The sequence below is a fragment of the Telopea speciosissima genome, chromosome 7 (assembly GCF_018873765.1).
Source record: "Telopea speciosissima isolate NSW1024214 ecotype Mountain lineage chromosome 7, Tspe_v1, whole genome shotgun sequence".
Classification (NCBI taxonomy): domain Eukaryota; kingdom Viridiplantae; phylum Streptophyta; class Magnoliopsida; order Proteales; family Proteaceae; genus Telopea; species Telopea speciosissima.
Window position 1 is genome coordinate 9602990 of NC_057922.1, and position 26865 is coordinate 9629854.

General features: G+C 39.1%; 1 protein-coding gene across 3 annotated transcripts; it reads left to right on the forward strand.

The window, feature by feature from the left end:
* Positions 1-7178: 7178 nt before the first annotated feature.
* Positions 7179-26397, forward strand: LOC122667517. 3 transcript variants are annotated; one of them, XM_043863799.1, is made up of 11 exons: positions 7179-7197; positions 8562-8998; positions 10888-10985; positions 11063-11108; positions 12890-12972; positions 13140-13204; positions 14447-14508; positions 15669-15728; positions 16000-16032; positions 25955-26020; positions 26122-26397. In XM_043863799.1, exons 2-11 carry the CDS (start codon positions 8567-8569, stop codon positions 26164-26166), a joined length of 990 nt encoding a protein of 329 aa, XP_043719734.1. In that variant the 5' UTR covers positions 7179-7197; positions 8562-8566; the 3' UTR covers positions 26167-26397. The 3 variants fall into 3 exon arrangements, with proteins under 3 accessions (XP_043719734.1, XP_043719733.1, XP_043719735.1); XM_043863798.1 differs by lacking the exon at positions 7179-7197 and having other exon boundaries at positions 8516-8998; XM_043863800.1 differs by lacking the exons at positions 7179-7197; positions 25955-26020; positions 26122-26397 and adding an exon at positions 19256-19280 and having other exon boundaries at positions 8516-8998.
* Positions 26398-26865: the final 468 nt, after the last annotated feature.

The window sequence follows — 26865 nt, forward strand, 5'->3', positions numbered from 1 at the left end:
TAGGTGTAGCCTCGGTGAAGAGAGGAGAACACAGGTGTAACGCCAAAAAAACGAGATTGGTGAGAGACGGGCGGCGTTCAGCTACTCCACTGATAATGTCTGACTTTGATGGAACAATCCAAAAGATCCAATAATTGATTTTTTTTTCTTTTTACTTTTTTTTTGAAAAAAAAGTTGAATAATTAGGAGAGATTTGATTATTGACGATATTGATCTTAGCAATATATAATATTTGAAGAAAGTGGAGGAAAAAATGTTCAATACAGGCCAATCTGGACCAGTCTGTATCAGTATTTGTCTATCGGTATCGGTATCGGTTGAGACTAATAATGATACAGATACCGATATTTTAGACAATCATAGGGATTGGCTTACACCTATGACCCACATACCCCATACTTGTCTATACGTCACAGTATCAAGTTAACAACCAACAATCAATCAGGCCAGAACCTCTCTCTCGTAGTGAGTCTTGAATCTTCCATGCAAACGAAGATACAAGTACTTGGCTTTTAAACAATTTGGACCAGATCTGGTTTTAGGGAATGGAACCGTTTGGCATATCTGGTTCAAATTCAACCCGGTCTAGTTAGCCGCCACAGGTCCACATCTCATTTTGAAAATTATGATATAGGAGCATTAGGGATTATGGTTTATTAACTAACTTTTTTTTGGGTGAAATGGTTTATTAACAAACTTTTTTCTGGTGAAATGGTTCATTAACTAACTTGAGACTTGGGGGAAAGAAGGGAGCAAGAAATGACTACTGAAAAATAATCGAAGGGAAAAATAATACTACTTGGGCATGTATAGTGTGCTATCTCTGTGCCCAGTCATACGGGTGTGTGAAATGAATGCCACGCTCCCATGGAAAGGTGGAATTTTCAAAAGATATGGTAGCGATTATTTCACCCGCCCGTATGTCTAGACGTAAGGGTAACGTACCACACTCGTCGAGGTAGCATTCTCTTTCCCATAAATTAATATATGCTTATGTCAAACCTAACAAGTCTACAAGTAGACAAAGAACTAAGGTTTTCGAAAAACCAATTCCAAATCTAACATAACAAGGACCAACATAACTCAGCCATTAGGGAGCAGGGTGCTTATTAGACCCAAAGAGACTGGTTCCTAGATTGTTCTTGTTCCATTCCTCAAATCCTCTATAATTAAGGCCTTTCTCTCCCGGCAAGCAAACCCAATTCCCTCCCCCCCCCACCCCCCACCAACCTTTTTGAAAAGAAAAATAACTGATATTAGACCTTAGAATATGCCAACAGCCCATTCTATTAGATTCAAATTCAAACACAAAAGGGAAAAAAAAAATTTCATCTCCATTCCTCAACTCACGACCAAAGATACGTTTGCCATACCATCAACCTACTGAATCGTTATCGTCTACGGTTCCCTGATGGGTGCGGTTCCCTAGTGCCTTTCACAAGAGGGGGGTGGGATCCACCCGAGGCACCTGACCGAACACTCTGCTGGGGTGGGGTCCACCCTTCTCTTGTGAGAGGCACTAGGGAACCGCACCGATCAGGGAACCGCATACGATAAAAATTCGTCACCTACCCCCGGTCCTTCTTACCGAAAGATATGTTTGTTTTATGAAGAAAAAGAGTCCCAACCAAAGGAATCTGAAAACCGTTTTTTAACACGCCTAATTGACAATTTTTTTTGAGTAGCATGTACCAACTACCCACTAGAAAATGCGTTTATTATTATCCTTTTAGCTTGACAATCCAATTGACAAATTTTTATTTATTTCTTGAGAACAATTCTGGTGGACGTGAATCCGTAGGCAATGAGGGTGGGTGGATGCGAGATCTTTCATATGATGAAATATATAAGGTCATTTTATAGATATATAGATCCCAAAATCTGTTTTACTCACATGTCAAGTTTCAGTACAATTAAGTTTATCATGTGACAAAATAAAATGAAAAATCAAGAGGACATGTCACTAGATGGGAGGATTAATAGTTGAAATTTGACATATGACCAATTTAAATTATTTTCTAAAATATCAATAGTAAGAATTATCATTACAATATAACTCTTCTATATGATAGAACAAAAATTGGTCTATCTATCATAGATAGAAAACCAGATTTTGACCCAAGCAAGTCATTCAAGTTCAGTTGAGAAAACATGTAATATAATCAAGAGTCATGAAGACTCGCCCAAGTTTAGGAAATGACTAGATCAGGTCCAAGTTAGTTGGAGTTTTAATTGACTATGTGTTTTTGCTCGGGTCATGATTAATTTATCGAATCTATTATTATTATTATTATTATTATTATTAGGCTATATACTATTCATAGACCAAACACTTGGTTTAAAACTAAATGAAATCCTAGAATTTTTATTCATTGTTTTCAATATTAGTTCATTTTTTTTTTCCCACATAAGAGCCGTCAAAGCCTTAATACCCCTGTTGTTCGGAGAAGGAGAAGAAAAAAATAAAAAAAACCCGCCCAAATCATTAAGTTTTGACAATGACGAGTCAAATTAAAAAAACCTTATTTTTCAATTATGCTATTTATTATTACCCAAAAAAAAAAAATAAATTTTGTGTTATCTATTCAATTTGTCTATGAGTAATCAACCACCAAAATGTTTATTTTTTAATTTTTTTTTCCAAACAAAACCCAATTGGCATTAAATAAGGCATTAAGTTTTCCCACACCAATGACCAACGGACAATCCTTTGTCAATGACCCAAGGGAAAAAGCACTTTTGAATTCATTAATAAGGGGAGTCAGAGTTTATTGTTTATGGCGATGCCTTTTTTTTTTTCTCAAGTATGTTTTTGAAGTCTCTTGGGAGTTGGGCCTCCTTGAATCGTTATTTTCTCTTGTTACAACACGGTTCTGTAATGTATCGTGTAACGGTCGCAAAGGTCATATGCATTATATGGGGTCTACTATGCCACATGGACTTTACAGCATCGCACGATACGTTACAACACCGTACTGTAACAGAAGAAGATAAAAATTTGACCTCCCTTATTGAGAGACTCAAAGATTATCACATGGACGATGGACCAATGGAGGAGAGAAGAACGCCCGAACTTGATTCACCCCATAATGTGAATTAAAGAATAGATATCTATCCAATGGCATTGCTGTACTAATTGTTACTTGTTTATTGTCATAAATACCCCTGGTTTCCCTCCACTGATATGATCGTATGGACATAATCTGGTAGCCAAAAAAAAAACTCTAATAAGGATCATGATGTTATTAATCGACGAACCCACCATATTGCAATAGGACTGGCAACTCTGACCCTTTTACAGTTTTACCAGCAATAGCCTTTCTTCCGGCAATGATCCACTCACCCGTGACGGCCATACTCAAACCATCTCTCCGACAGTCAGGAAAGGGAAGATACAGAGAGATGACCTTCGCTCCATTAATGAAGTTCTTATTCTTCTTCATATCTGTGCATCTAACGGTCGCCAGGGGCCGCCACATCATCAACTTCCGATCATCAAACCTTTTCCCAGAAGGCATCGCGTGGGACCCAATATCCCAACACTTCGTCGTGGGTTCACTCCATGAACGATCCATCAAAGCCGTCTCTGACACCGGCACCGTTGAAACATTTATCTCCGACACAGACCTTCCCCCTGACGTTACCATCCTCGGCCTCGCCGTCGACTCCGTCAACCACCGTCTCCTCGCCGTTATCCACGCCATGGACCCTCTCCCCATCTTCAACGCCCTTGGTTCCTATGACCTCCGCACTCGCCAACGCCTATTCCTCGCCCACCTCACCGATCCCACCACCTCCACTCGCCCAATCGCTAACGACGTCACTATCGATCACGCCGGCAACGCTTACGTCACCAATTCCATCGGCAATTTCATCTGGAAAGTAACCCTCGACGGAGAACCGTCGATCTTATCAAGAGAAACAGTCCTCACATCGCAATACATTTACCCTGACACACCCTACGCTGCCTTCGGCCTCAACGGTATTGCTTACGTCAGCGAAGGGTATCTACTGGTGGGCCAATGTAACACCGGAAAACTGTTCATAGTTGACGCCGTTAACGGGACGGCGTCGGTGGTGAAGGTGGAGAAGGACTTGATGGGCGGGAATGACGGGATCGCCGTTAGAAATGACGGCGCTGTGGTGGTCGTCTCGCAGAAAACGGCATGGATGCTCAAAAGCAAGGATAGTTGGGGAGAGGCTCAGATATATGACGAAATTGCCCTTGATGAAGAAAGGTACCCAACTACGGTTACTGTGAGAGAGGACGATAGGGCTTATGTGGTATATGGGAAGCTAGACAAGGGTATGGCTGGGAACATGGATGTAGAAGAATTTAGCATAGAAGAGATAGAATGGCCTACGGTGAACAATGAAGGGACTGTTTGGTTATATGCTTTGGTTGGGTTTGGCTTAGTTTATTTCTTGTTTTGGAGATTTCAGATGGGTCGGCTTGTGAAAAACATGAACAAGAAAACTGCCTGAGATGGGTTAAATTAAAACTCAAAATCCTCACAGTTGCCGATGAGTTGGAGCATAAAAGGATTGAGAGGTGGTCTTATGTGTTTTTGGTTTTTTTGTTGGTAATAGTGTTAATGGTGCTTATTATTTAGTGTTCTACAGACTTGATTAGAGAGCAAGAATCCATGTAATAGGTCCATTTATTTATGATAACGCCGAATTATTGTTGTTGTGGTTCTTCTATGTATAGTTATGGTTAGTGTTGTGATTCAAATAAATTTCTGTGAAGTATAAACATGAAGGCTAAGTTTGGATGTCAAGAAAAAGAAAAGAAGAAAATTAAACCCATATGATAGATAGTTCCCATCAAACTCGGGATCTTTATCTCCTCCAATTTCCTCCCCGGCTTAGTTCCCCAGTTCCCCTAACAAGGGGGGCAATGAACACCCTACCCTTGCCCGGGTGGGATCTACCTCCCCTTTTATTAGAGGCATTGGGGAAATGGATTGGGTAGGGAACTAGAGGAGATATTTTTCCGTCAAACCCTTTACCTCTTGGCGTCGGGATCCTCTACCTCCGCCTTGCCTGTACTATCGTGTGCGCCTCAGACATAGGAGGGCAATGAAAAGATCGCCTTAACCTTGCCTCGAGTGGAGGTAAGGTGGTCTTTTTCACCTTGCTATGTGTAGGGCGCATGACATCGTGACAATAGAGGATTCAGAATTCGGAGAATCATGGTCGTCTCCAGAGAGCCCAACGCCCAGGGTGCTGCCAGGGGGCATCTTGTGGTTGAACTGTGCTGCACACATCTTGATGCATGCCTAGGAATGTGTGTGGCACAACCCACGGCTAGCAACACCCTGGGCTCCCTGGAGATGACCTAAATCCGAGTCCGGGTCCTTACCTCTTGAGAGCTTGCACTTTGCTAATAAGGCACCAATCGATAGATCAGGATCGTCTCCAGGGAGCAAGGAACGCCCAGGGCGTTGCCAACCGTTGGGCTGTGCCACACACATTTCTAGGCGTGCACCGAGATATATGTGGCATAGCTCAACCGTTGGATACTCCCTGACAACACCCTGGGCGCACACCTCCCTAGAGACGAGCTAAATTCTCAATCGATTGCACTACTTCTTGTCTTCAATCATTAATTTCTCCATAATCCATCTTTAGCTATAAAAAAAATCCATTTTATTGTAATTTGTTTATGTTTATATTTTGACATGTAGGTAAAGTCTTATTAGAATTATTAGTGCTCAAATTTCATGGATAAGAAGTGAACATGTTGTCTCAGGTGGCTGAACCCTACTTTACGGGTGAATTTTTTCCCTTAATTATATAATAATCATGATTATAGAAAAAAAAAAATTCTATCAAAAGTGATTTCAGTGAAGGAGAAACAAATTTAAGTTTGTCAATTGGTTTTTAATGGATCAAAATGAAAAACCCACTTACAAGTTACAACAAAGCTTCAAATTGAATCTAATGTTATTAGGGTTTAATACACGTACCCCTTGTAATACACCCAATGTTCCTCTTACCCTCTTAAACTTCTGATAAGTCCACGTACCACCTCTACTTTATCCCTTTAATGCTATTTAAGTCCACACCAAGTGTTAAATGCTAAAAAATGATCAAACTAACTTTTCTTCTATCTGTTCTAAAATTTTGAAAATACCTAATTGCCCTGACCTATTTATTAAAATTTGAAAATACCAAAATCCCGTCATCTTCCCCAAATCATTATCTTCTTTTACATACCCAATACCACCGCCACCACCCACCATTAACATCATTACCACCGTGAAGCCCCACCTCCAGCACCACCGCCACCCACTATCATTAATACCACCAACCATCGAGAATAATTTCCATCTTACGTCCTTACCTGGGTTACCAGGAAGATTTCTCTTCTTCTTTATCTTCTGTTGCTGCTGAGGAGAAACCGCTGAGAACATAGGATTCAAACTACTCAATTCTTGAAATCTAGTTCCAGAAGAAACACTAGCTTCCTCAGACAAAGAAGTCGAATTTGACATGGTTGAAGGGAACATGCCTTGTTAGTTTAGTAAAGAGAATATGAAACAAAAACCCAATACTCTAATTTCTGAGTTTGATTGATAACTTCTACCACTTTGCCCCTTTCTTTGCTATAGGTCTGAACCCAAGAGATGAAGAACGACTCAAAAAGGCATCATTTGATATGTGGCAAGATATGTGGGAAAAGTAAAATCTCGTGAAGGGATGATCATGATGATGATGGGTATGTCTCAGGCACTGCTATCTACTCTTTGATTGCTTGTCTGAGTAGCTCTGCAACACAAATAAGAAACATCGCTCCACCATCTATCGAACCCATCATCAAGGCCACCATGCAATCAAACATGGAAAAATTAGACAATCAGATCGATTTCTACCCAAATCTTTTCTACCCATTCATGATCCTTTCAATTGTTCTATTTATGTAAATAAAGAGGGAACAGAGAACTGAGTGAATTCCAGTCACTTGGGGTATTGCAATGCAGAGAGAGTGTATTTTTTTTCCAGAGGAAAAATGAGAAGTTATGATTACAGTGGCAGACTAAGAAGGAGGTGTGTCGAATTAGAAAAGATAATAATAAAAGAAGCTCAGAGACGAGAAAACCCACAAAAAATTTTAGGGATTCTGCAAAGTAGCAAAGCAAGGCAAGGCAAGACTCAAGAGAGAGAGAACGAGAGAGAAAGAGAGAGAAAGAGATGAGGCCGACCCAAAGCAAAGACCAGGAATCCCTAGCTCCTCAGTCCCCACTGTTTACACTTGATTCAGTGAATTTTCTAAATTGTTATTATCTTATTATTCGTTGAACTCTGCATTTTGGAGGCAATCCATCTCGATTGCGATGACATGGTTGGATTGTTTGCCGATGTTGGTGGTATTGAAGAGGCCGAGATAATTTCCATACTCTCTCTCTCTCTCCATATATTCGATCCGGGGCTATGTTTTGGCTATTTCCTTGTTAAGAGGCAGTGGGGTTTTGAAATCCTAAAATGGGTTTAGGGTTTCATGTTTTGGAGAAACGATCTGGGGAAGAAGATGGTTGGTGATATTAATGGTAGTGGGTGGCGGTGGTGTTGGAGGTGGGGTTTCACGGTGGTGATGGTGTTAATGGTGGGTGGTGGTGGTATTGGGGTATATAAAGAAGATAATGATTTGGGAAAGATGAAGACATTTTGGTATTTTCAAATTTTAGCAAATAGGTCAGGGTAATTAAGTCTTTTCAAAATTTTAAAAGAAATAGAAAAGAAGGTAATTTGGTCATTTTATAGCATTTAACACTTTGTGTGGACTTAAATGGACATTAACGGGTAAAATAGAAATGATACGTGAAATATTGGGAGGGATGATATGTGAACTTATCATAAACTTAAGGGTACGAGAAATATTAGGTGCATTACAGGCGATACGTGTATTTAAACCATGTTATTATTAGTGTGCCCTACTTTTGGTATCTTGCAGACAAAAGACCCCTTGGAAATCGGGTCCACTCTCATCAGTCATTGCTGTCTCCTCTCCAAAAGTATGCAGGGATGTCCTTGCTGAGCTGTTTCTGCAAGTTTCGAGACTATGTTGCATTCGCTTTCATTATCTCCCTGGAATGCATTATTTGCTTATTTCCTCGTGCCATATTTTCCAAAACCTCTTAATTGCAGTGTAGATCCCCAAGATATCATTCGTCGAACTCGAATCCGTCTTCGACATAGATGGTGGCCTTAGTGCCGTCGGCCCAGGTTTCCATGTCTCTGCGAGTTCGCTGAGCCTCTGAATGGGTTAATTTCCTCGGCAATGTAAAATGGTGATTTGGAGCTTGGTCAGATCGGGTATGATGACAAATAATCTCTGTAAGATAATAGACAAAAGACGTAAATGGAAAAGGGTATTTTCGGAAATAAAGATATGGAAGACAGGGAAAATATCTGAACGAGTTGCGGAACGGGCACTGGGCACACGGGCTCGTGTTGGGTTCCTCCCAGTCACTGAGACCGACTGATCGATCCACCTGAAAATCTTGAAGCAACAAAACAGTAAAACCAAGCGAAACACAAGGAAGAGAGGGAGGGAAAGAGAATGGTATTTTCTACAAGTAACTCGCATTTCTTCTGTGCTCGTCCATGGCTTCTCAATCGCTCACCCCTTCAAACCCTTCCTGACTCCTCTTTAAATCTTAAGCAATCATTCCCTACCTTCACTTCACTTTCAATCTCAATCTGCGGCAGTAGTAGTTGCAGTTCTACAAACAATAGCTTCAGAGTCACTCGATGCGGAGCTGCTAAGCAGCAAAATGGTTCCTCGGTCAAGAAGCGACAACGAGCACCGCCTAAGAAGAAGAGCAGTGCTCCGAAGACGGTGGATGTGGATACCGGCGATGGCGATTCTGCTGATTCAGGCGCTCTGTCGCAACCTTATCAACTGTTGCCGCTTCCAAAACCCCCTGCTGGGTTCGTGCTGGATGATAATGGGAAGGTGCTTATGGCTTCTTCCAAGCGAATTGCATCCATTGTTAGTAGTTTTCATACTCTCTTTCTCCATAACACTCCGTTATGACCTCTTTATTTCTGGGTATTTTTTATAATTTAGTTTTTTGGTTTGATACATTCATCATAGTTTGCCCTATGTTTCAGAATTAACTTTTTCATTGTATGAGCGAATACTGGTAATAATATCAGCAAAAAGAACCTTCTCTCTTAAGAAGGGGTGTCTTAGAATATTTTCATGAGGAATGACCACTTTTTGCATTGCAATCAAAGTAGACTCGCTTTCTTACCCAAAAAAAAAAAAAGAAGGGAGACTCGCTTGTCTTTGAGAATTTTTTTTTTAAGATATTTATAATTATGCCAATCTTTAATAGAAGCCGTGTAAATCTTAAATAAGCCATAAGTTGTTTAGTTCTCACCGAGAAAAAGATAACTATGCTGGGAAAGCAATTGAATCATCATTTTAAAAAAAAATTCCCTTTTGATAGTTCTGCTATACTCAAAAACTTTCTTGATCTTTTTAATGAATTATTTTTCTCTCGTAACAATTTTTAAGTGTTTAAAAATTAATAAAAAAATTTGAAGAACTCAAAAATGTTTCTTGTTTTACTTATAACGACTGACCACTGTTTCTCCACCAGGGGGGAGGATAAAAAAAGTTTAAAAAGCTGAAAATTCAAACCTTCATATATGATACAAGAAAAGCAGTAATCTCAATAAAATGAATTAGTTCACACTCAATAACTACGCAACAAGCTGAAAGAAAGTACACGTACTCAAACAACTGAATGCTCTTTCCAAACTCCAATTCACTTACGTTCATTTGGAAAATGGATGAGCAGCTGCACAGAAAATGTAGACTTTTCAAGTTGCTGAGGACTACTGTGTCATACATTATTTATATGATTTTACAATGTTCCAGTCACAGGCTTCTTCTGATTCATGAGGATACTTATTTTCTAGTTTAATTTATTTATGTTTTGTTTTCTTCCCCACTGATTCATCACAAATTGGTGTGCTTTTGGGGGGACTACGTGTGTATGTAAAATAAATACATTCTACCAAATTGATTGTCTGGTTACTATGTAATTTTGAAAACAATGATGTTTTCCTGTAAGAAAGGGATGAATCTGGTTACTATTTAATTTTGAAAACAATGATTTTTTCTGTAAGAATAGGGTGAACCAGTTGAGCATGTGCATAAAATCTCCAATTCCTGAAATGCGCAACTTTGTTATCAGATGTGTGCAGCATGCCTATTCCTTCTTTTCCTGGTCTAAATGTCCTGAACATAAGGAAAAAGCGTATAATAATACAAAGGCACATATTGCTTCATGGAAGTATGGAACAGGAACGTTGATGCAGTAACAGTGTTTTTTGCCCAAAATCCTGCTGTTATGAAATCTTGCGACTTTTTGATAGGAAGCATGAGAAATTACTGCTGCTACAGTACAAGGTTAAAAAACCTGGAATCGGACATGGGATCAGCCTCCATCGATTCCGATTCAAATATGATCGGAATTGGCTGGAACCCTAGAAAATGGAATCTGAAAGAAGAAACAAAGATTTCCACAGATCTTTTTTGGTTTTTGATTCAATAGTCTTGTAGATCTTTCTGCAAGTGGTAAATTTCAATATTTTCTGCTATTTTAGTGGCTAAATGAAGGGGAAAAAAGTAACAAAAAAAGAAGAAGCAAAGATTTAAGCTTTTTTGGCCGATTCAAAAGTGGGTTTGAGAATTGGGCATAATTGGAATTGGGGTCAGTCAATTCCGATTCAAATTGGCAGATTCTGATTCAATTTTTTAAACCTTGCTCTAGTAAATTCACAAAATAGGTGTATTTAGTCTTTTTTTTTTGTTACTTAAAATTTAGTTTTCCTCTAGTATGAGGAATCTGACAAGGCCATGGGCAGGTTGACTCTACAAGTAATTTGCCATTGGAGTGCATAATAAGAAGAGTATTCAGAACTTCTCGAGGGGATGAGTGTATGCTGTTGTGCCCAGTAGATACGTAAGTGATTTTTCCTCCTTTGTACTGTTTAAGTGATTATGGTGGAAATTACTAATAGATGAGCTTTACTTCTGCAGGCCTGTTCAGATATTGAAGAGCACAAACATTGAGGGGTGGTCAGCTGTATGACTCTTGCTTCGACCTTAACTTTACATTTATTTGTGTGTACAGATAAGATATAGAAGCACTGCTTACTGAATATATTTTGTTTTGTTGAAGAAGGGCAAATGGTCTAGTTTAAACATTTCATACGAATGAGTGAAGCACATTCATATACCAGGGAGGGGAATGAATAGTAGTTAAGGATCTATCTTTGTAATGGATCAGTTTGGACTAACATAAATGCCTTTTCTTCCAGGAAAGGTTTTATGCTCAGTAGCACAAATGGATTGGACACTGCTGATCCAATCTGGATTGAGATGATCTGACCCAACCCTTGGCAGATATTTGAGGGAACATTGGTGGTATCGGCCAGTATTTTTTGATGGATCAGTTTCATGTTATTGATTATTTAGAGTAAAAAACAGAAGGCCTTTGTACTAAATAACAATGGACGGAGCTGGAATTCAGATAACAAACTTTTTTTTTTAATTCTTACCGATTTTTAAATTCACATAATTCTTAATACTACTTTGAACTTTGCAACTTTTGATTTAAAATCTAAACTCAAGAGCTGTTGAGTTTTATATATCGGAATCTAGCCCCATGGTCCATAAGGAGGACACCAATACCCATAAATTGGTAGGAACTAGGAACAAGGCAAGTGGCCATGTATTTAAGCAGGAGATCAAATTAGGCTTCAGTTCAAAAGGGGTTTATGAGGATTTCTCTGAAAACACTTTTGATCATAAGAAGCCTGAATCTCTTACAAATTTCTTCCTGGTGTGAAGCCAAACAAAGAGGATCGGGGACTGATACTATGGATTCTTTACATTTTCTTGATACTAGAGAGCATATATAGTGATGACAATGATGGTGGATTACCTTAACAAAGTACTTCACTTTCACACTCTTTGTTGCCATTCTTCTTAAGTACTTCAAGTACTTTTTCTCCATCATTATCAATGTACAACCTTGTTTATCAAAGTGGAATTTCTAATTCCTATAGCTGGTAAAATTGTTCCTTTTAAGTAATTGCAGTGGTGGGTATAAAATTTGCAGCAACAAGAAGGGTGTAGATGGATTGGGCCTGAGACCAGGTTCTGTCAGATTTCTGGCTTAGCTTCTACAATACCATTGCTAGCTTCTTGGCTGTGGCCCATTTGTGTTTTTAGCTTTCAAGCATGACTAGGAGATGAACAATTCACTTTGTGGTCATAATGATGGGTTGTTAGCATAGTTGTCATGGCGTCGCCATGGCTGCGGCGTCCTGGCGCTGGAGAAGGTTGCATGGCGACCTACGTCATGGCGTCCCTCTTTGATTTCTTCTTCCTGTCTCTCTTTCCCTCTTCAATTTCTTCTTCCTATCTTCGATTTCTTCTTCCCTCTTCGATTTTTTCTTTCCCTCTTCGATTTCTTTCGATTTCTTCTTTCCCACTTCGATTTCTTCTTCAATTTCTTCTTCCCATCTTCGATTTCTTCTTCGATTTCTGAATTTTCTTCTTAAAACTTGTGAAACAATAGAGAAAAAATAAAACATGGCTTGAGTATACATCTATTAAAACATTAAAAATAGAGAAAATAAAAAATAAAACATGGTCGACATGCTCGGGCGACATGTCGATATATCGACGTGACACCCCTCCACCGACTTGGATCGCCATGACGCCGTGACAACTATGGTTGTTAGTTGTAATTCTAAATGGATTCAGAGTTTTTCAATTTATTCGTTATTATTGGTAGGTGACTATCTTCAAGTATGCAACATTCCACATTCTTTGCCATTTATCTGCTTAAGTTTGCAGGTCAGTGATGAGGAGGTTGAGGCTATTCTTCCTGCTGCTGCTTATGCTCTTGCAAAGATACATATGCATCTGGTGTTTACTGGGTATGGTTATTAAGGCTGCCTTCTCTTAAGACATTTGTAATGTATACCTTCTTCAATTTGGTTCAGTTCATTCAGAATTTCTTAAAATCTTGGTCTTTTAGTGTTTGCTTTAGTTTAGTTCGTTACCCTCAATGTCAATGATTTCCTTTCTTGTGTTTCCCAATCAGATTTTGTTATACAGCACGGGGAGGATTTTGCTATTCAGAAGAGGATATATTTGAATTTCGTGCAGGTTGTAGTTCTCTGCTCTTTCTTATTTACGAATGGTTTTGACATGCTTTTTCATGATGGAGTTGTAGAATCAAGCACTATTCAGCTCGTGATGGACTTGTATTTTAAAACGGAGGCTTCTGGATAAATTATGAATTGCAAACTCTAGCCTTTAGTCTGCATACAAGTGTGGTGATTACTGGAAGCTTTCAGAATGTACCTGAAATTCCCGACAATGGGCAGCTCCATTGCTGGGAACACAATGAAAGTTTGGGATACTTCCAGGAAATATTACTGAAATGTGCCTTAGTTTACAGGTTATATCGGTGATTGATAATTATTGCATATTTATTTATGCGAAGGTTTTTGTGGTATGTCAGTCCACATAACCAAGCCATGGTCGGATGCCTACTTCTGCCACGTGGCAGATTGATTGGGCTGAAATTTTGTGGCAGGTGGACCGCAAGGTCCCTTGTTCTCATGTCAAGTTTCTGCCTGAACGGAGTTGGCCATGTGGTGAAACAGATCGTTGAAAAATCTAGAAATATGACATGGGTGTGAGGGACTATCAAGGGGGTGCATAGACATACATGGGAGGGCATGGCATTACAGGGGGTAAATGATTGAGTTTGGGTCTGAAATTTGACGTGGTCTATCCAGTACGTCTTCTAGGTAGCCAACGGTCAGATTTATCATCTGCTGCTTCCACATGGTGGAAGTAGGTGTTCTGACCAGGGACCCCTTACATGGTCTGCTGACCAAAGAAACTTTTGGCTATATTTGCTTACAAAGTTTTTCTTGTCCAGCCAGAGTTCTTAATGTAAGTCTCAAGGAAGAAATACTTCAAATTTGAAATCCAGTTCTGGAATCCGAGTCATCTACTGCCCTTCAGTGTTTCAAATGCTGCACCTCCACCTATTGCGGTTCCTATATTTCCCATTTTCCCTTCACTGTCTTAACTCTTTGAGTTTTTTTTATTTTAAATTTATTAAATGTCCATGTAGTTGGACCATTCTGGATATAGTGTTTGTACATAAGACCTTTCAGTGCTGGTACTTCTATGTTAGCCCTCCTCCTCCGTGTCAAGTTTACTGAAGTAAGTCGATGACTAGGTATCTGGACCTTTTGAGGCAAAGCTTGCCTAGTCAGTGACTAGGTGATGACATGTTGCATAGGAAGCTGTTGATTGAACTTCTTTAGTTTAGTCCTCTTCTAGCACTACTAAAAATCTTGTTTGTTATTGATTATTGCAATTTCTATACAGATGATGGTCAAGACATTGATGGCATACCAAGTGAAGGTTTAGAGATTACTTGCTTCCATCAGGTAAGTAAGCATGCTAGGTATTTTTATTATGATAATTTTGACCGTTCATCTTTGCTACATAAATGATTAGGTTCTGGCTAGGAAAATGATTTTTTTAGGGGTGGGAGTTGTACATGGACTTTGTGGTTTGATTTGGAGTTTTGGTTGATTATTACGTTAACATTTTGCCCTCATATTAGAAGCTCTTTTTTTTTTTTTTGATAGTTAGGCCCCAAAGAAAGTTGACCTCGGGACCTCTTAATTGTGAGGTATGGTCCTTGCCAAGTGAGCTATCCCCCCTTGGTCTAGAATCTAGGGTTGGACAACCCCGCCTCTCTTTTTCTAATTTGTACCATATAAAGACTGGCTTGGGGTTTGCCAATATAATCTACCTGAATTTTAGATTCATAGAGATCTTCAGAATTTGGATAGATTACCAAACAAAACACAATGAGGGGCTTGCTTCATGGTCGACAAGTTTGATTGTCCAGGTTGGTCAGAATTTCAAAACATTGGGTTACATGGATTGTTCCGATTTTGTTTATTTTTCAGTGTTAAAATTGTTTTCGACATATTTTTGGCAAAAGTTTCCCTGGTCGGGAGACCAAGTAAGGGTGTCTCTAATCAGGACACCTAATTCCGCCACATAGAAGGGTCAAATAGCAAATCCGACCATTAGATACCTAGAAGCTGGTCTAGATAGACCAAATGTCAAATAATTCAATCATACCTTGCATAAATTCCCATGTATGTCCATAATTTTAGCTCTGAAAACCCTAACAAGACTCTCAAGTCTCAAAAGAAATATTAAGGATATGACAAGTACTGGTTACTGCTCTGCTACCGTGTGACAAACCCAAGATCAGTAACCAGTACCCGCAATAAGAGCTAAGAAGTCCTACTCTAACTAGGAAATAGAATCCTAGCCTAAAGCTAAGAGATAATGTCCAGTCACGATAGGGACATTCCCCCTATCATGGTATACATCAAACACCAGTATCTTTAACATCTTGTATTCTCTAATGGAGTGTCTCTCATCATTATGAAAACATGGTTCATTTAATGCTTCTTTGGTTGGAACTTACAGAAATGATACTTTAAAGATTGGTAGGTTATTTGATATTTTGGTTTGTGCTGAAATCTCTGACTTGTAGCTCAATCTTTTGAGGTTTGTTTTGCAGGATGGTGCACAATATATGATTTATACACCATCTGATCCACTTCTATTTGTTGCTGTAAAGGTAAAACAGAAGCTTTACTTCTCTGTGTCTGAGGGACTATAGTGTTCTCTTGATTAGTTGGTAAACTAGTGTTGACACTCTTGTTTACATTCAAAATGTATTTTTTTATATGATTAGTTATAACTTGAGTTTCTTCACTGTTGTTCTTCCGAAGGAAAGTTAACATTTTAGTTTGCTAATTTCAGGAACAATTTCTTTTTATAATGTTATTAGAGTCTTGGAACAAGGGCAAACAAAATGAACTAAGGAACCTCTGTTTATGTTCATGCAGGACCAGAATGGCCTATTACAAATTGCAGATGATGTAAGTACTTGAATCAGTTTCCTCTTTTTCCCCATACTAGAATTTTATTTGAGTTTAAATGAAGGAAAAAGTACAAAAAAGAAGGAAAACTTCACCATCTTTGTAGTATCTATTGACAATCTTCATGAGGATTGGTTGTGGATTTACTATCTTTATCTTGGTTGGTTTTATACTTTATATTGCCTCCTGTGGTCTATGGCTCTGTGCAGCATGTGAGACAAGCCATTCTATTATGATATGATGTCACTTTGGTTCCTAAGCTGTGTCCAATGACAACTTGTGATCAAAAGGGGTTTAGAAATAATTACTAGGAATTTGTTTTTTGGATTTGTTGTATATGGTGTAAGACTATATCTTTGTCTCATATTTGGATTTGTGAGCATTGATTTTCTTTTTATTTACGCACTATTATGCACATGGCTCCATGATTTAGGTTAGACGTGACAATAGGTAAGATAGTGTCAGGTAATGGCCTTACCCATACCCCTCCTAGGTGGGTTAGGATTTACCCTACCCTTACCTTATCTGGTAGGGTAAAAATTCCCAATACCTGAAGTGTAAAAGGCAGGTAAAGCTATATAGTTAATTTTTTTATTAGAAGAACCTAGTCTTAAATCTAATAAGCAAGGTTTATAAAGAGAAAAAAAGATTTCTAACCCTACGAACCACATAAACGTGTGAGGAAGAAGAAAGAGTTCGGCTTTTTGAAATGGATATGGACAAGAAGAAGATGCAGAAGATGACATACCAATTGTTAATGGAAGGGATTCCACATTTCTTCTGATGTCGTAGTGATTGCTGCATTCTTTGTTCACTGATGACAAAGGGAAGGTTGGAGGAGTACTTTGGGTTTCAATCAAGGAAATCTCGACCCATAAAATAAATTGAAGAGGGGTTGGGGAGGGAATGGGAAGCTGAGTGAGAACTAAGAAGAGAAAATGAATGAATGAAGAAGAACAATTAGAATAAATGGAAAAACCATACCTGAGATCGTTGTTGTAATTGCCATTTTTGTTGCAGGTTAGTAGTCGTCACTTCACTGGTGGTCATTGCACTTAGCATCTTGAACATCTGTTGAGAAAAAGAGTAAGGGAGAGGAGAGGGTGTTAGGGTTTGAGATGAATGTGAGAGCCAACTGTGAGAGTGACGAAGGGGGAAGCATTCCAATCTGGGATGGAGAGGAGCCTTTGAAAGTGACGAGATTTAGGGTTTTGATTTTCTTCTTTGGTCTTTGGATTTCCCCCCTTTTTGTTTATTTGGAGTTTGGACTAATGGACTACAGGCTAAAGTCCCATGCTAAGGACCAAGCTTTGGGTTAGGCTTCTAAATGGGCCAAGGCTCAAAGGGAAGCAACACCACACAAATATTACATATATAGGGAAATATGAAATATATATAAAATTACTTATTTACCCTTAGTTAGGCAGGTGAAGGGGTAAATGGGGAGGGTAAGGATGGCCTATCTGTACCCATTTAGCTAAGAGGGTATTTATTGGCCACCCTTACCTTCGTAGGACAGGTTGAGTAAGGCAGGTAGGCAAATAGAATTGCCAACAATATTTTAGTTACAAGGTAGTTGATGAGAGCTATTGAACCGCTTAGTAGGGGCTTAAAGTTGGCACCTTTTAGCAACATAGCGTTTTAGTTTACTGAAAAAGGCCTAGATTATTGAAGGGGGTGGAGTTCCGAAACACCCAGTTTCATTTCCCTTTCCACATGCCCATCATTGCTGCCTTGTGGCAGTTCAGGTAGGCCCCAAATTTGGTGGACATGTTGTCCACATTATCATTTATTCATGTTCCAATTTTGAGACCAATCTGAACATCCATTTATTGTTACCAATGTTTAGAATAAATTTGAAAAGTCTAAAGAAGTGAACAAGCGAAACATGGAACTCAACAGGGACCATTGAAAAATCAAGGGAAAAAGTCCATACATGGTGAGCCATATGGTTGAGATAGGCCACCATACTTGACAAGAGGCTTTTCAGTAGGAGTTTTAAGTCTATCCAATGGTTAACTTGCTAAATCACTAATCCACATGGTCGCAAATAGTGGACGTGATGGAAGTATTTTTCTCAATATGAAAGGGAAAATGTTTCCTTCATGCTTGTTCTTGGAATAGTTTCCTTAATGCTTGCTATTTTTCAGCCACGTGGACTGATAATTTGTCAAGCTGCCCATTTGATATATTTGAGATCCCCTGATAAGTAGCTTGTCAAATTTAGTGACCTATCTCAATCATATGGCCCACCATGTATGGGTTTTCCCCCCTTGATTTTCCAATGGTTCCTGTTGAGTTCATTTCCTAAACTTTTCAAGATTTTTTAAACCTCTGTAATTAAACATGGAGATGTCAGATTGGTTTAAATTTTAACCATGGATAGATGAATGATGATGTGGACAACATGTCCACCAAATTTGGGCTCCAACTGAACTGCTACATGACAGTTATTAATGGCAGGCAGGAAGAGGTTCCTGGTTCAGGCATGCAGGAACTCTGTCCCCAATGAGAAAAACTCCCTAAGCAAGTTAAATGAACTTAACAGACCATAGAATTATCTGATAAATAAAACTGGAAGCGATCTAGTGTATCTTGTTCAATATTTGAAACGTACAAAAATCAATACATTCCACAATGCCATAGTAATTTTAGAGTCAAATAATCTCATTAGATTACTTACCAGAACTCAATTAATTCTGTCAAGTACTAAATTAACAAGTCCAAGTAAATCTTTTGAGAGACCATTTCCAAGGATGCGAACAGTCCATACAATCGGCTTGCTGATTGAAGTGTTCCATCCAGTATATCTTGCTTCTGTTGCTGCCATCTTGCTTCTCTGGCTGTCTATCCTTTTTCATTTCCGCAGATTGAGCTTGTTTCTAATGCCAGTGGTTGGCTAAATCTGCGTCTTAAACTTGGTTTATTTTCTTCGCCTGCTTCTTGATGAGCAAGGTCAAATTGAAAATATTTGGAATGGAGAAATATTTTTAGGAATTAGCAATAAGCATAATCTCCCAAAATCTCCTTATTGATTTTCTTTTCATTTCAATGATAATCCTGCACCAGCAGTCAACCTTAAACTGGTTCTCCCCCCTCCTTTTCCATTTTCAAATTTTATTTAAGGCATTGTTTGTTTCTGCATGTAAAATATTACATGTGTTGCAGTATCCTTGACCTGATATTGTCATTTAAGAATTGCAGAAAGCCATAAATATTGCAGAGCTTGTAAGTTTCCACCAGATCGTCGGAAGAGGGGAGGTCCAGTGGAGATTTTTGAATTTTTTTTTTGGGGGGGAGGGTTACCATTGGCACTTCTCCCCGGGTTTTCTGCTGATGGTTCAAGAATTTTTTTTCTTTTGGGGGGGGGGGGGGGGAGACGGGGGGGTTTAACATTGGCACTTTTTTTGCTATATTGGTTCTCAATCATCCATTAGATTATGTTGATACTTCGAACTGTCGGTCCAAGCCCAGATGAAAGAGGGTGGATGCATCAGGTTGCTGAGTGGCACTGAACATTTGGCCAGACCATCAAAGGCCCTAAAAATCATTATGTAGTGTGGTGTACTTGATGTGTTTAAAGGACGAGGCTGGACATAACCTGGATTGAAGTGGTGAAATGGAACATGAAAATTAACAGCTATTATGGTTTTAAATAAAGTGGGATGCTGGAATAGGGTTTGCATAACTGAGATGCAAGAGAGGAGAGAGGGAGAAAAGAAGGGGGGGGGGGTTGTGTTTGTGCATAGACATTGTGTGGGTGGAAGTAGTGAAGCTAGCTTTCAGAGTGTTCTGAGACGGATGCAATATCAATCAATTTTGGGTAAATTTTTTATCAAAAAGCTGCAAGACAACTGTCTTCATGAAACTGGATGTGAACAGAGTGAATTTGCAAAGATGGCGATGTTGAGATGGATGGTTGCAAGCCTGGAGAGGATAAAACTTTGAAATGAAAGTAGGGGTAATTTATTTTTGGTCCTAACAGAGGTAAGATGATTGGGAGTAAATAAAATACTTTCATCATGCCCGATGATGATTGACTGAGGCACTGGTGAGGAGTTATTTGTGGCAAATTGAAGTTCTTAGTGTGAGTCACAAATCACCATTTGTTGTGTGGTCTTGGGTTCAGGGTTGTATCATAGAGATAGATTCATGGTGATCCTTCTGTCCAGGACACCCCCCCCCCCCCAAAAAAAAAAAAAAAAAAAAAAAAAAAACAGATGTCTCTCTTTGAATGAGACTTCATTTCCAGTTATGGTTTCATTACAACTAGAATCCCTTTAAGGCCAGCTTTTTTGTATTTTTATTTTGAGTGAATGAGAAAGTGTTTTAAATTTGTTCAAATGAAAAGAAAAGAAAAGAATATTTATTTTCTTGGATATTGAGCAGCATCATGTTCATTACTTTCTGTAGCATGTGCAAATCTAGGTTTGTGTATTTCTTAGTGTCCTAATACAAGCTTGAGGCACCATTGACTAGGCTCCATTACCCACATTTGCTGCAAAATATTATCAAATGCTCTAGTACAAACACAAGTCACTAACTTTTATCATGCATCTTCTGAACTAAGCCAATTATTGATGAAGAATTGGAGGGAAATGTCTTGGTTCATCAGCGCTTGGGTGAAAGTGCTGTGTACTTGTGGGAGAGGGTTGAATGCCATTCCTTTTGAGGTGATTCTAGCAAACAACTGCATGTACTGCAACCGAGTTTAGTCTTAAGATGAATCTTAAAAAATGATATAAGGATAAACAACTCTTTAAGCCATAACCATAATGCAACGGCTTTCATTTACTCTCTTAATGTTTTGGCAGAAGTTGATCACCACTTGGGTGTATGATCCATCATTGGATTAAACTTCCTGATTTTTTGAGATGCAACTAAAGAAAGGCATAAAGTGGGGCTGTGGATATTTAATGTTGAAGGGACTAGGTGTGGTGTTTCAGGTGGAGACATGTAGATGTTTCATTTTCTGAGATTTTTGTATACCTGAATTCATTGCCATCTTTATTAGACTGGAGATTATGTGGGAGATGATCGGTGAATCTTGGTGAAGGATAAGTAAATTAAAGATGGTTGGAGTTCTTTTAAATAGCTATTGTATGAAAATCACATAGGATTGTTGATTTAGGATAAATCAATGGTTTTTAAAATGTCATCAATAAAGTTCGTCTTATCTAGCTTGATGAATTTGTGGAGGGATGGAACAGTTGTCTGCTGGAAATGTCTTAAAAACAGAAACATTCGTACTTGTCCGATTGATACATCTGTTTGACTTTTATGTCTTATGAACCTAGGCATTTCACTCAAATTCTTCATTGATAGTAGGTCCAGTGTGATAAGAAGTATCATGTAGTTTGTGAATACTGTTACCGTTTAGAGATATTCAAGGATATTGGGTTGCAAGGATCGGCAAGGAGCCTAGCCAATGCCTAGTGGTGCCTCAAGTTGAAATTAGGATCTCTGCATAAGCTATCAACGTCGGTAGCATGTGATTTTGATGTAGATCAATGGTATTCCAAGGAATGCCAAAGGAGGAAAAAAGAGTCAACTCAGCTGACTTGACCATAGTTGTCAAGGAGTTGCCTAACGTCCAGGTGCCTTTTGCTGGAAGGGCACCTAGTTGGTGTTGCGTTGGTTTTTGTCTTCCACCACCGTCTCGGATCGCCTTGTTGCCATGACTGCTATGGACTTGACTCAGTTCTGAACTCAGTGTACTCCATTGTGGGATAGTATTTTGGTTCTTTATTTGTTTGTTTTTATTTAGTTAATTCTTTATTCCTAGTTGAACTAGAGTCCCACCTAATTAGAACACTATCCTAACTACTAAAGTGTTTAATTATTTGAGACACTTTCTTTTAAGTAGTTGGAACTCTACTTTTTAAGAGTTTTAAGGGTTTGTCTGAATGACACCTCTCATGGTGAACTTTGACTATTGTAACCTGACTTTTTTACCCTCTGGTTATTCAATGGAACACCGCAAAATTAGGGGTAAATAAGTTATTTGGTGAAAATAGAAGATTTCACCGGGGAACATAGAAGTCGCTGGAGGTGGCAGTGGAAAAGATTGCAGGAGCAGTGTCCCGAATGGGGTGCGTGTTTGTAAACAGCATGGGTTGCGAAGGTCTGATCCTCAAGGCGTGCTCTGCATGCGTCTCACACACCTGAGCCTCTCCATCAACTGTGTCAGTGACATGAAGATGCCTCCCATCTGACAGATCTCATCATCTCCACAGCGCCTGATGACTTCTCAACTATCGATGCTATCTGCATTGCATTACATACATACCTCTAGAAGAGAAATCCTTGATAGTGTCGTGGGCCTCATGGTCCTCACTCTACCAACAATACGGAGTAATTTATTTAATTGAGTTGTTGCTTTACTCTGTTTCGGCGTTTGGTAGCTGACAACTGATAAACAACCAAAGTGGGTTTTAGTGCCAACGATCCTGGTTTTCACGGGGGCTTTTTGTTTTCTTTCAGCCGTTTTTAGTGCCAGCACTGATCCTAGTGGCTTGAAAATTCTAAATGATTTTGGACGAGGGTTGGAGAATCAGGAGTTCCTAAAATGGTCTTTCGGGGGAAATGAACCATTTGGCTCTTCCTGCCCCATGTCTGCTGCTCTGGCGACAAGGCCACAGATTCAAGTCGCCAACTTGGGTTTGAAAGGAACTCCACCTCCCAACTTCAAGCAGCTCAAAATGCCTTACAATTTGGAGCTTTAGAAGAACAAGTTCAGTGGGAATATGAGGTCGGCATCACATCAGAACCGTTCCTATCGATCTCTGGTTTCGTTGCTGGGGTTGTGCTTCCGATGCCAGAATTGTAGGCCTCCATAACCATTACTTATTTAATGGTAGTAAGAAAATTACAGTGCTTTTACCAGATACCGTTCAAATCCCACAACAAAAGGACTTTAAATGGCAGCAAGAAAACAAATATGCTGGTTTCGCAAAGAAAGAATGTGGTACCAAGAAAACAATTGGGATTTGGAGACAAGAATGGTACCTAATAACTTCCAAAGCAGAATCCTGTGAAATGGAAAGGGGAAATTTTTGCTTCTGATTTTACAGAAAAACCTGAGCTTTAGAAGAACCAATTCAGTGGGGATTTTGCATTCCCTTGTCACCAAGGAAGATGAGGTGGGCATCACATCAGATCTGTTCCTATTTCTTCTTTGGTTTCATTGCCAGGGTTGCGCCTCCGATGCCAGAGTAGCAGGCTTCCGTAACCATGACTGGAAGAGACAATTAGCAAATATGATTTTACTAGTTTGCCCCTCTAATAAGTATACACTCATTAGAATCCAGGGGCAAATAAAAAGTGGTTAAAATGCATTTGACACCTCTCGAGGTGTCAATAAGAAAAACCCTTTAAGTAATCAAGATTTTAAATAGGACTGCCGACCAAGCGGGGCTTTCTATTCACTATTTGATTGTTATTTTACTGTTGTAGTGGGAATCTTATTCCCTTTTTGTAAATAAAGAAGCTGCTGGGCAGGAGCCCACGATTTGACTTCATTATGAGCTTTTGATTCCTGAAATCCTGTGGTGATGCAACAGCTGGTTAGTAGTGATTATAACCTAATTCTATGGTGGTGAATCCATAGTTCATCTCTCAATATATATTGCTGTTGCTTCAATCAGCTTCAATTAAGTATCCTGAGTTATGTTCAATTATTGATTTGATTTTCAGCAAGCCTTATGATTTCAGTTGATCATCAGTTGCTGTTTCTTATCATTGGACACATTGTTTGATCACTGTTTTGCCAATTTAAATTTCTGAGATTGACATCTGCTGTTCTTTTATTTTGGATTCCCTTGTTACAGTAGGAGACTATCTGATTTCAGAATCCAGGCCTTGGATTAATCTGAGATTTTGGAGTTCTGTTCTCTCATCCCACTGTATGCCTTGACCAGACTTCACGCCAGATCAGATTCTCTGATCTGCTGGTGCTATTTCTGTTTTGAGGTTACTTGCTGAACTGGAATTCTGTTAGATCTTAAAATCTGACCTTCAGATTGGTCTGAATTTTTGGTATGTTATTCTCGTATAGCTGATTAGCATTTGTTCAAAATTTTATTGACATCTAAGTCCTTCATTCTGTTTTTGAATTTTCTTCGAATTTGGTTTATTTCCCTTGTCCATGATTTTGGCTTGTGGTTGGTTTTCTAAAACCTAGTGTTAGGTGGTCCTGGATTTAAACTCCATCAGATTTTGTTGGTCACCCCCATGGATCCTTGCCCTCCAATCAGCTCTATTTGAGGTCATACTTGATACAAGAAGTTATGTATGTCTTTCCTCACTTCTCCTAGGGTCATTTTAGGCGTGCCCCGCCCCTAGCTCTTTTAGTTCTTTCAATCTGAATCAAATCACTCCTTCGAACAGGAGCATCCCAATGCCTCTTAAGAACCTGCCACCTCAAACGAGTTTCTCATAGCTTATCACGTATCAGGTTACTCCCAAATCAGCTCTAATATGGTCATTCCTTACTTTATCCTTCCTAGTTTTGCCACACATCCATCTCAACATCCTCATCTCCACAACACTTAGTTTTTCTGCAACTAGAACCCTAGATTCTAGAAGGTTCATAAGCAAGCCTTTTTTGAGATTAAGAAAACCAGTCACCCGATCTTTCTGAAATTTCTACCACATGTTCAAACTCTAATCTAGGAATCGATTCAAATTAGGCCCTGTTCTAGTGGCTGGATTTGAATATATTACTATTTTCCCTATTCTGCCCCTACCTCCATTAAAACACTGTTTAGACTTTCCATCATACATAACCGATTCTGTTTACCTGACCTAATTAAGCTACTGATATTAGATTACATCAAATCTGAAATCAGTAAGTTAATTTCATAACCTAAACCCTAAAACCAATACCCCCATTCCTATTGTCACTAGGATTACCCATTAACTAATGTTTTACCCACCTGATTTGACTGTAACTTTCAGCAAATCTTTCCTCCATTACATTCCACACTCAACCTCACCCACAGACCCATTCCAACCACCTATTTTGTAGTTAACTTACATCACCCTAATCTGAGCCTTGTCCCCTGAGAAAAGATCTTGTTTTGGCTACTGATTTGATATTCAAACCTGTACTACATTAGTTAGGGTAGGGAGACAAGGTTACGCACTAAGTAGTGCAGCACCAATATAGCTAAATGAAACTTGGCTGTCTTTAGGCTGGATGAAAGCAACAGGAACTAATCAATCTGTCTGTTCTGTCCCATAAGCATCCGGATGGTCCATGATCAGTGCTATTCATATAACCTATGCCTGATTTCGCAACTTCACCCCTTTTGTTTTTACTATCCAGTGGTCATAGCTGTAAATGTGCCTTATGGGCTTCTTTTCAGGCTTTAACAAGAAAGTGTGTGTGCATAGAGATGTGGGTCCCATAATCAAGGTTGAGCCCAAATTCCTACCGCATGTAGATGCATTTCTCTTGCTTTGGAATCTTAGTCTAGTTTTTGAGTTCTCATAGTTATGCTCATCTTACTTCAAATTTACTCGTGGATAGTGTACTATATTTACTTTGTATTTATCTATGCAAATACAAGCATGTGTGTGTGCATTGAGATATGGGTTCCATAATCAAGGTTGCAGATGTTTCTGCCGCATGTAGATACCCCTTCTTTGGAATTCAGCCAGTTTCCTTGCACCCAAAAAAAAATTGAACCAGTTTTCAAGTCCTTATTGTTATGCCAGACTACCTCAAATTTGCTTGTGGATTATTATACTGTACTAAATCTATGTGTGTTTTTTGTGTGCATGTGTGTGTGTTTTCATCACTGTTCACTGTTGTGGCTTTGAATTTTTTAAAGGATGGGCAAACAAAATAGGTAAGAAATATATGATGATCCAGCTTGCTTTCCACTCTTACCTCTGCTACTTTTTTCTTGTATATCAGGAACTCTTAGAGGATCCTGCCACTATCGGTGCAATAGATGAAGAGACAGAATTCAATGCTTTAGTGGTATGTGACTAACGTTTTAACCTGCGCATAAAAGCCATCACTCAACTGGGATCGTGGATAATTTCTTATCCCTTTTGTTTTGTTAATTTATGCTTTTATAGGAGGAAGAGGCTGCTCTTCTTGAATCATTGTTAGGAGAAAGATGACCAGATTGTTAGTGTTCGCTGGGAAGTGTGCATATCTTTGTCAGGCGAAAGATGATGATGCCATTGGTGCTTATGGAAAAAGCTTATGCTCATGTTGATTCTGGTTCACACTACAAGTGCCAAACCGCAGTTCACATGCAAGTGGAAAACACAGCCGTTCTCGGCATCATGTATATAAATGTATTTTGCATACTAGTTTATCCAGCTTGAGGCTGTGCGCATATTCATTCAGATATAAGTTACAGGTGTAGAATATGTTCAAGTTATTGGCATTTTCCGTGCTCAACCTACATTGCTACTATGCTATGATGTCATTGCATTGCCATGTTAATTGCAGCTTTCATCAACGTCTTCATTGATGTTATAATGAACATCCCAAAGATCGTGGTGTAAGCACTCATCTATGCTATGTACAATGGCCATAAGAACAATAATGGAATTATGTGTGCTATGGGGAACAGTCTGCACTGAGCCCATCGGATGTGCTGCTTTTGAGGAGCAAAACTTTTGTGCGCCTGGCATACAAAGCTCTTAAGGTTGGTAAGCGGATGGTTAAACCAGGTGGGGAAGCTGTTCTCACTTGTTTTTGCCTGAAATTCCACAAAGGAGCGGGACTGAGGACCATTAGAGGATTGGTTTTTCTTTTCTATTCTTTTGTTTTTTGTTTAGTAGGGGGTTGGGGGTTGGATTTGGTTCGGT